At 49.3% G+C, this 10,882-nt stretch overlaps 1 protein-coding gene across 1 annotated transcript; it reads left to right on the top strand.

Annotated features, from left to right (window-relative positions):
* Window positions 1–905: 905 nt before the first annotated feature.
* LOC309569242 (uncharacterized protein) lies at window positions 906–3,984 on the top strand (the record flags this gene model as incomplete). Its single annotated transcript, XM_082274994.1, has 3 exons — window positions 906–1,013; window positions 1,440–1,556; window positions 3,817–3,984. 3 exons carry the CDS (start codon window positions 906–908, stop codon window positions 3,982–3,984), a joined length of 393 nt encoding a protein of 130 aa, XP_082131120.1.
* Window positions 3,985–10,882: the final 6,898 nt, after the last annotated feature.

The raw sequence follows: 10,882 nt of genomic DNA, 5'->3' as shown, positions 1-10,882 counted from the left end.
ATTATTAATATACAGGATTTATATAATAACAATCACCCTGAATAATATTAAGTATTATAGTTATTAATAAAATTATTATTATGCAGGATTAATATTATTATATTACAGGATTTATATAGCACTGTTTGCTGAGTGCTTGACATTATAAAGGGAGACTGTACAGTTACAATATAATTCAATACAAGAGGGTTTGAAGGGCTCAGTTCCAAGGAGCTTACAATCTAATAGCATTAAAGGATTTGTGGGTTTCCTTTAAATGAACACTGCTCTACATGATAAAATAATTATCTTTATTAATGATGGTATGTGAAAAAAGAGACCAACCTAGTCTCCATGAATAAGCCCCTTTTGAGTGAAATGCGTCGGGCAGGTGAATGAGAGGCGGGATTGTGCAGTGGATCTGTGTGACCTGAAGGAAGTTTGTAAGCACTGTGACATCATCAGTGGGCGGTCATTTTCTGTCGGGCATACTTTTGTAGAGCAGAGACTCACTCCAAGGTGGGCACCTGATGCAGACCAGGAGATTAGGGAGGAGTGAGCGTTTCTGCAGTTGTAGGGAAAGGAAGTCTTTAAAAGTCGAACATCACAGCAAAACCCTGTAAGGAGGTGTATGACAGCCTTAGCGTGGGTCCCATCCAGGCCACACCCCTGTGCTTTGACTCCACCCCTGGGGAGGTGTTCAGTAGTCCCGCCCTAGGTTGCCAATGTCCCTCTTCCATAGATACAGTGCAGTGAGTGTTGTCACCCCAGCACAGGAAGTGTTACTGGCAGGATCATCGGGTGAAAATAAAGCAGAAAAACCCTGAAGAATAAAATGAATGCAGCCACAGCTAAGGACTGGCGAGCTGCAATCAGTTTTGTTTCTGGGTTTAGATACACTTTAACCCCGTTTGTGTCCCCAGACAATGACCAGCGAGCTGTCCCAGCTGCAGTTGGACTATGACCGGCTACAGGAGAAGAGCAAACAGCTGGAACTGACCTTTAACCTGGAGAAGAGCCAGTTCAGGAACCAGGTAAATCTGTGGGGGATTAAAGCAGAACTCCGGGATAGGCAAATATTGTCTAAATATGGGGGGCGTGTGTACTCTTACCTGAAACCTGGGGGTCTACTTATAAAAACTTTGCCATTGGAATGTCTCAGCATTTACACCGCCCCCACCAATAATCCCTGTATGTGTCTAATATGTGCATTTCCTATAATCGTCAGCTCCATCTGGTGGCCATAATGCAGCATTTTCCTAACATACAGAAACCAGGAAAATACCGCATTATGGCCACTAGATGGAGCTGGAAATACACAAATTAGACTGAGGTTACGAGGGGTTGTTTCCAGAACATTTGCTCAGCTTTAAGTGTCATTAGGAGTGTAATGGATGGAGGAGGGGCGGGGTTAGTGATGTTTTGTGATTGAATTCATTTCTATTCTCTTCAATCCGCAGAGCGTGGAGATTGGGAGCCTGCTATTGGCTGTGATTAACCTGGCTGAGCAGTGCCAGATGAAGCATTATGGACCTCTGGCTGAAGTCGACCTCAACGAGAAACTGGACATGGTCAAAGTGAGAGCCAAATCCTATACTGAGCATTGCTGCTTCTTATTATTAGGACTTTCGTTTTAATGTCAAGGCTGAAAATAAAACCCTGACCTCCATACAAATCCTAATACAGACCTCCATACAAATCCTAATACAGACCTCCATACAAATCCTAATACAGACCTCCATAGAGACCTCCATACAAATCTTCATAATGACCTCTATACAAATCCTAATACAGACCTCCACAACAGACCTCCATACAAATCTTCATACTGACCTCCATACAAATCTCCATACTGACCTCCATACAAATCTCCATACTGACCTCCATACAAATCCTAATACTGACCTCCATACAAATCTTCATACTGACCTCCATACAGACCTCCATACAAATCTTCATACAGACCTCCATACAAATCTTCATACAGACCTCCATACAAATCTTCATACTGACCTCCATACAAATCTCCATACTGACCTCCATACAAATCTCCATACTGACCTCCATACAAATCCTAATACTGACCTCCATACAAATCTTCATACTGACCTCCATACAGACCTCCATACAAACCTCCATACAGACCTCCATACAAATCTCCATACAAATCTTCATACAAATCTCCATACAGATCTCCATACAAATCTCCATACAGACCTCCATACAACCTCCATGCAGACCTCCATACAAATCTTCATACTGACCTCCATACAAATCTTCATACTGACCTCCATACAAATCTTCATACCGATCTCCATACCAACCTTTATACAGACTTCCATACAAACCTACATATTTACCATTATAAAGATCTTCATACAGACCTCCATACAGGCTTCATACATACCGTCATACAGACCTCCATACATACCGTCATACATACCGTCATACAGACCTCCATACAGGCTTCATACATACCGTCATACATACCGTCCTACAGACCTCCATACAGGCTTCATACATACCGTCATACAAACCGTCATACAGACCTCCATACAGGCTTCATACATACCGTCATACAGACCTCCATACAGACCGCCTGCTCAGGTCTTCAAGCTGAAGTTTAGTCAAAAAGTTAAAAAAAATCAGCACAAGGGGCGTTCCTTACAGTCAATGAGCAGTGTCCCTTGTGCTGCTGGCTGAGGTTTTAGTTGAAATCCGAAATCCTTTGATTCCCGCCCCTAGAGCTGTAAACTTTCAGTGCAGCAGTTATTAGAGCCGAGGGACCTGTCGCATGCACTCATCAAGAGTGCCAACTATGCCCACCCTTTCCACTACCCTCCTCCATTCATAGAAGCTGTAGTATAGCTTTCACCACTGAAGAGAGCTCTATGTAGTATGGGCAGATGAATGAAATGAAATGTCAGGCATGTGGGCTTGGTGGGAATTATACTGGGGGGGCATTTTTGGTTGTATATTGTATTCGTCAAGCCCTAAACTCTCTGTGTTACACTTCTCCTGACCCCTGCACTCTTTGTACTGCACACTCCTGACCCCTGTACTCTCTGCGTTACACACTCCTGACCCCTGCACCCTTTGTATTACACATTCCTGACCCCTGTACACCCTGCGTCACACACTCCTGACCCCTGTACTCCCTGCGTTACATACTCCTGACCCCTGTGTTACACACTCTTGAACCCTGCACCCTCTGTGATACTCACTCCTGACCCCTGCACTTCCTACGTTACAAAATCCTAAACTCTGCACTCTCTGCATTACACACTCCTGACCCCTGTATTCCCTGCATCACATACTCCTGAACCCTCTGCGTTACACATTCCTTACCCCTGCACTTTCTGCATTACACACTCCTGACCCCTGGACTCCCTGTATTACATACTCCTGACCCCGGAACTCCCTGTATTACATACTCCTGACCCCGGAACTCTCTGTATTACATACTCCTGACCCCTGCATTACACACTTCTGACCCATGCACTCCCTGCATTACATACTCCTGAACTCTGCACCCTCTGTGATACTCACTCCTGACCCCTGCACTTCCTGCGTTTCAAAATCCTAAACTCTGCACTCTCTGCATTACACACTCCTGACCCCTGTATTCCCTGCCTTACACACTCCTGACCCCTGCGCTTTCTGAGTTACACACTCCTGACCCCGGGTGACGCATATCCTGGGTACGCCTCTGTTGGCGGGTAAAACACTTTCTGTATCTCGGCATGTAGCTCTTTCCAGAACTTCCTCTTGTGGGTTTCTTTGGATCTCACATCCGATACATTGTAACATTCAGTCTCTCCTCCTCCATATTTCCAGGAATACATTCTGGAGAAGATCCAGATCGAACGTCTGGCCAAGAAGCCCTATGAAGAGCTCCAGGTATTGTCCAATCCGGAGGAATATCTGAGGAGACAGAAGAAGGCGGCCAACAAGGAGTCCCAGAAGAAGAAAGGTCCCAAGAGGGCGATCTCTGCCCAGAACTGATATCCTAATAGGAGGAATCCCCTGCCGGCTTCTTCTACCTCTCAGAGACCTCGGTGGCACCACTGGGGCCCACATCTCCCCTCCATAAGCCGTAGTGCTGCCCTTAGGCTAGGTTCATACCTATTCACTGAAAAGCGATCCACATGTAAGGCGGGTCTTCATCGTTGGCTGAATTTGGCACCAAAGTCCCTACCCCCGCTCCAGCCCTGCTAACACTCCACTTCACCCGGCCTCCTGCCCTGTCTGGGGCTTACATGTGCTAGCTGGTCATATCCTCATAGGTGGGGGGAGTGTTGGCTCCCATCCCCCAAGAGAGTGTGTTCCGCTCCCCACCTGAAAGACCTCATTTACTACAACCAGACACTATTCTGGTACAGAGACACCTAGTGGCAATTTAGCTAACCGCGCCTGCTTACAAACGGTGGAGCGCTTATCAGGGTGTGACTAAGCAGTCGCTGTTGAGTGTTCAGGGGGGTGGGGGGGTGATCCCGGTGATACCGCCACCTCCTGAATGCCAAGCTGCAATTTTTACAGAGGGGCTAATGTGCCGCAAGCACAGGCCAATCATTCAGCTCCAGGTTACGGTGCAGCCTCATTGATTTGAATGGCATTGCAGCCACTGCATGTGAACAGCCCCCCCTCCGGCTGTATTGTGGATGTTAGGTAGGTGATCAGGTGATGGTAAAACTGTAATTCAACCATCTGTTATTAAATTCCCCCCCCCCCCCCCCCCCTGGATGGCCATGCGAGAGAGGCCAAAATCAGTGCTAACTTCATTACTGATTATTCTTATTATGCTGATTTTTTTATTCATCTTTTTTTTATATTTTGTATTTGTTGTTTTGTATCTCTATTTCAGCTCCCTTCACATCTGAGCATTTTTTACTGCGTTTGCCGGAATGCAGAAATGCATTACGACCCATACAGGCTGCTTTCACGTTGAAGAAACGCATCAAATACGCATTTCCAGTCAGTTTTCTGGTTTCCTGACTGGTGAAACACGGACATGTGACTCAAAACACAGGAAAAGCGCTGCGTTTCTGACGCATTTTCCAATCATTCGATTCCAAAAATGCAGCAAGCGGGACTTTAAAAAAAATGCAACTGATGTGAAGAGTTCCATAAGATTTTTACCCTCAATTTACATCTGTGCATGTGGCTGACAAATACTCTGTCATGCAACAATGTATCCAAACTCATTTGAGATCATAGCCCTTTGTTATGAACGCTCCGACCCCCCCCCCCCCCCCAAACTCTGACATTGGGAAATAATAATCTAATAATAGCATTCGTTGACTATAATGAACATTTTCAGTCTTCTTTCACTACCTGTTGAGGTGTGGGCCTGGTACAAGCATGTAGCCAGTGAAGTCGGAACTCTTGTTTCAGCTCAGTGACTCAATCCGGGATTTTGTTTTTACATTTAAAGTGACCCCGTCCCCTGCCTAGGCAGCTGTGCACACCGGGAGGGCAAAGTGTCTGCAAAATGCTTGTGAAGACAAACCTGTACTTACCTGCTGATTGGACTCCGCCCCCGGATGCCTGCTGATTGCACTCCGCCCCCCCGGATGCCTGCTGATTGGACTCCGCCCCCGGATGCCTGCTGATTGGACTCCGCCCCCCGGATGCCTGCTGATTGGACTCCGCCCCCGGATGCCTGCTGATTGGACTCCGCCCCACGGATGCCTGCTGATTGGACTCCGCCCCCCGGATGCCTGCTGATTGTACTCCGCCCCCGGATGCTGTTTCTTTAAAAATCTCACTGTATTTAAACTGTAAATATTTTGTAAATTGTAATATAAATAAACATAAAAACTGATCAGAACATTCTCATTATTTATCTACCTGGATGATCTGTTTATCAATAAACTTGAATCTGCCCCATTCCTCTCCCCCTCATCCACATCCTAACATATATATATATATATACATACACACACACACATACATACATACATACATACATATATATATATATATATATATATATATATATATATATATATACACACACAGTATCTCACAAAAGTAAGTACACCCCTCACATTTTTTGTAAATATTTTATTCCATCTTCTCATGTGACAACACTGAAGAAATGAGACTTTGCTACAATGTAAAGTAGTGAGTGTACAGCTTGTATAACAGTGTAAATTTACTGTCCCCTCAAAATAACTCAGCACACAGCCATTAATGTCTAAACCGCTGGCAACAAAAGTCAGTACACCCCTAAGTGACAATGTCCAAATTGGGCCCAATTAGCCATTTTCCCTCCCCCGGTGTCATGTGACTCGTTAGTGTTACAAGGTCTCAGGTGTGAATGGGGAGCAGGTGTGTTATACTTGGTGTTATCGCTCTCACTCTCTCATACTGGTCACTGGAAGTTCAATATGGCACCTCATGGCAAAGAACTCTCTGAGGATCTGAAAAAAAAGAATTGTTGCTCTACATAAAGATGGCCTCTCCCTCCCTCTCTCTCTCTCTCGTCTCCCTCCCTCTCTCTCTCTCGTCTCCCTCCCCCTCTCTCTCTCGTCTCTCCCCCCCTCTGATCTCTCTTCCCCTCTCTCTCTCTCTCTCTCTCTCCCCCCCCCGATCACTCTCCCCCTCTCTCTCGTCTCTCCCCTCCCTGATCTCTCTCCTCTCTCTCTCGTCTCCCCCCCCCCTGATCTCTCTCCCCTCCTCTCTCTCTCTCGTCTCCCCCCCCCCCCCCCGATCTCTCTCTCCCCCTCTCTCTCTCTCGTCTCTCCCCCCCTCTCTCTCTCTCGTCTCTCCCCTCTCTCTCTCTCCCCCTTCTCTCTCTCGTCTCTCCCTCCTCGTCTCTCTCCCCCATCTCTCTATCCTCTTTCTCCACCCCTCTCTCTCATCTCCCCCCCCTCTCTGATCTCTCTCCCCCCTCTCATCTCTTTCCCCCATCTCTCTACCCCCCCCTCATCTCTCTCCCCCCTCTCTCCTCTTTTTCCACCCCTCTCTCTCGTCTCTCTCCCCCCTCTCTCTCGTATCTCTCCCCCCCTCTCTCTCTCCTCTTTCTCCACCCCTCTCTCTCGTCTCTCTCCCCCCTCTCTCTCGTCTCTCTCCCCCCTCTCTCTCATATCTCTGTTGTCTCTCTTTCTCTCCCCCCCTCTCTCTCCCCCCCTCTGATCTCTCCCCCCCTCTCTCTTTAGTCTCCCCCCTGATCTCTCTCCCCCCCCCGATCTCTCTCCCCTCCTCTCTCTCTCTCGTCTCCCCCCCCCGATCTCTCTCTCCCCCTCTCTCTCTCTCTTGTCTCTCCCCCCTCTCTCTCTCGTCTCTCCCCTCTCTCTCTCTCTCTCTCCCCCTTCTCTCTCTCTCGTCTCTCCCCCCTCGTCTCTCCCCCATCTCTCTATCCTCTTTCTCTACCCCTCTCTTTCATCTCCCCCCCCTCTCTGATCTCTCTCCCCCTCTTGTCTCTTTCCCCCATCTCTCTATCCCCCCCTCGTCTCTCTCCACCCCTCTCTCTCCTCTTTCTCCACCCCTCTCTCTTGTCTCTCTCCCCCCTCTCTCCCCCCCCTCTCTCTCTCTCATATCTCTGTTGTCTCTCTTTCTCTCCTCTTTCTCCCCCTCTCTCTCTCCCCCCCCTCTGATCTCTCCCCCCTCTCTCTTTAGTCCCCCCCCCCTGATCTCTCTCCCCCTCTCTCTCTCTCCCCCCCCGCTCTGATCTCTCTCCCCCCTCTCTCTCTCGTCTCCCCCCCTGATCTCTCTCTCGTCTCTCCCCCTCTCTGATCTCTCTCTCCCCCTCTCTCGTCTCCCCCCCTGATCTCTCTCCCCCTTCTCTCTCTCATCTCTCCCCCCTCGTCTTTCCCCCCTCTCTCTCGTCTCTCCCCCATCGTCTCTCTCCCCCCTCTCTCCCCCATCGTCTCTCTCCCCCCTCTCTCTCTCCTCTTTCTCCTTCCCTCTCTCTCCCCCCATCTCTCTCGTCTCTCTCCCCCATCTCTCTCTCTCATATCTCTGTTGTCTCTCTTATCCCCCCCCCTCTCAAGGGGCGATCAAGGGGTTAACTTTGCTCCTAGGGAGTGCTTTCTAACTGTGGGGGGAGTGGGTGCACTGGAGGAAAAGAGAGATCTGTGTTACAGCTTAGCTGATCCCTCTCTTCCTCTGTGACAGAACGGCGGTCTGCCTTGTTTCTATAGCACGCTCTGATTGGCTCCTGCTGTGTCCAATCACAGTGAGAGCAGCGCTACCACGGGGGGCGCCACCCCTGACATCTCGTGCACAAAGAAATCTCTATTTGTGGGAAAAAAGGACATCAATTGTATTTGGGTACAGCGTCGCACAACCGCGCAATTGTCCATTAAAGTCACGCAGTGCCGAATCGCAAACAACTGGCCTGGTCATTAAGGGGGAAATTCTTCCGGTCCAGAGGTGGTTACGGTGCGTTTTTAAGCTTTTTACCCCATTCCAGTACAGTCCAGTGCAGAGAAAATGCAGCGCGTTCTATTTATTTTCTGGAACTGACCGCACTGGTGTGAGCTTTCCCATTGGGAACCATATAACCTACTATCCATGCGTTTTTGATGCAGAAAAAAAACGCACTGCACTGCATGTGGTGTGAAGTGGCCCCTAAGGTTAAGAAAAAAGAGGGGGGAGGGGGGAATGCACTGCAATGCATCAAAAACATGCGTGCAGAAAAGCATCCGGAACGCATCCAGACTGCATCTTTATGGTGTGAACTGGTCCTTGGTGCGTTTCCGTGCATTTCGGTGCGTTTTTGATGCGTTTTACCCCATTCCAGTACAGTCCAGTGCAGGAAAAATGCAGCATCTTCTACCTTTTTCTAGAACCGACCGCACTGGTGTGAACTATGCCGGCCCTTATGGCTTCCAATGGCGAAGCTCCCACCAGTGCCGTCATTTCCAGAAATAGAAAAAAGTAGAAGATGCTGCATTGTTTTCTGCTCTGGACTGTACTGGAATGGGGTTAAACGCATCAAAAACGCACCGAACCCCAGGAGGGTGGGGAAAAAACCATCAGGAATGCATCAAAAACACACCAGAAAGTGTTAATAATGCGCATGCAGAAACACATCCAGAACGGATCTGGGGTGCGTTTTTGTGGTGTGAACGGGTCTGAATGCGATTTTGATGCAGGAAAAAAACCGCACTGGACTGCATGTGGTGTGAACCGGCCCCTATGGTTCCCAATGTCAGAGCTCCCTCCAGTGCCGTCATTTCCAGAAAAAAAGAAAACGCTGCATTTTTCCTGCACTGGATTGTACTGGAACGCAGCAAAATGCATCAAAAACGCACCGAAACCCCACATGTCCTTATTGAGGGCCAATCCACACCACATGCAGTCCAGTGCATTTTATTTCTGCATCAAAAATGCATGGATTGCAATGGGGGGGGGGGGGGGGGGGGCAAGAGGGTAAGTATAGTACGGGGGGGGCAGGAGGGAAATGTATAGTACGAGGGGGGGGGAGGCAGCAAAAAGTATAGTACAGGGGGGGGGAAGTATAGTACAGGGGGGGGGAACCAGGAGAGAAAAGTATAGGTCAGGGGGGTGCCAGGAGGGAAAGTATAGTACGGGGGGGGGGGCAGAAAAAAGTATAGTACAGGGGGGGGGGACCAGGAGAGAAAACTATAGTAGGGGACGGGGGCAGGAGGGAGAGTGTAGTACAGGGGGGCAGGAGCAAAAAGTATAGTACGGGGGGGGAGGGAAAGGTATATGAGGGGGGACCAAGAGAGAAAAGTATACTAGGGGGGGGCAGGAGGGAAAGATATAATACGAGGGGGGAAAGGAGAGAAAAGTATAGTATGGGGGGGGCAGGAGAAAAGTATAGTACGGGGGGGGGGGGGAAAGGAGAGAAAAGTATAGTATGGGGGGGGGCAGGAGAGAAAAGTATAGTATGGGGGGGGGGCAGGAGAAAAGTATAGTACGGGGGGGGGGGCAGGAGAGAAAAGTATAGTATGGGGGGGGCAGGAGAAAAGTATAGTACGAGGGGGGAAAGGAGAGAAAAGTATAGTATGGGGGGGGCAGGAGAAAAGTATAGTACGGGGGGGGGGAAAGGAGAGAAAAGTATAGTATGGGGGGGCAGGAGAGAAAAGTATAGTATGGGGGGGGGCAGGAGAAAAGTATAGTACGGGGGGGGGGCAGGAGAGAAAAGTATAGTATGGGGGGGGGGGGCAGGAGAGAAAAGTATAGTATGGGGGGGGGCAGGAGAAAAGTATAGTACGAGGGGGGAAAGGAGAGAAAAGTATAGTATGGGGGGGGGGGGCAGGAGAAAAGTATAGTACGGGGGGGCAGGAGAGAAAAGTATAGTATGGGGGGGGGGGGCAGGAGAAAAGTATAGTACGGGGGGGCAGGAGAGAAAAGTATATTATGGGGGGGGGGGGGGCAGGAGAAAAGTATAGTACGGGGGGGGGGGGCAGGAGAGAAAAGTATAGTACGGGGGGAGCAGGAGAGAAAAGTATAGTATGGGGGGGCAGGAGAAAAGTATAGTACGGGGGGGGGGGGGCAGGAGAGAAAAGTATAGTATGGGGGGGACAGGAGAAAAGTATAGTAAGGGGGGGGCAGGAGAGAAAAGTATAGTAAGGGGGGGTAGGAGAAAAGTATAGTACGGGGGGGGCAGGAGAGAAAAGTATAGTACGGGGGGGGCAGGAGAGAAAAGTATAGTATGGGGGGGGCAGGAGAAAAGTATAGTACGGGGGGGGGGCAGGAGAGAAAAGTATAGTATGGGGGGGGGGCAGGAGAGAAAAGTATAGTACGGGGGGGCAGGAGAGAAAAGTATAGTACGGGGGGGGGGGGGGGGCAGGAGAGAAAAGTATAGTATGGGGGGGGGGCAGGAGAGAAAAGTATAGTATGGGGGGGGCAGGAGGTAAAGGTATACGAGGGGGACAGGAGCGAAAAGTATAATATGGGGGGGGGGGGCAGGAGGGAAAAGTTTAGT

This window comes from Pelophylax lessonae (assembly GCF_965119305.1).
Source record: "Pelophylax lessonae genome assembly, chromosome: 13".
NCBI lineage: Eukaryota > Metazoa > Chordata > Amphibia > Anura > Ranidae > Pelophylax > Pelophylax lessonae.
The sequence above is the reverse complement of the archived record's forward strand: the minus strand, read 5'-3'. Positions and strand labels throughout refer to the sequence as shown.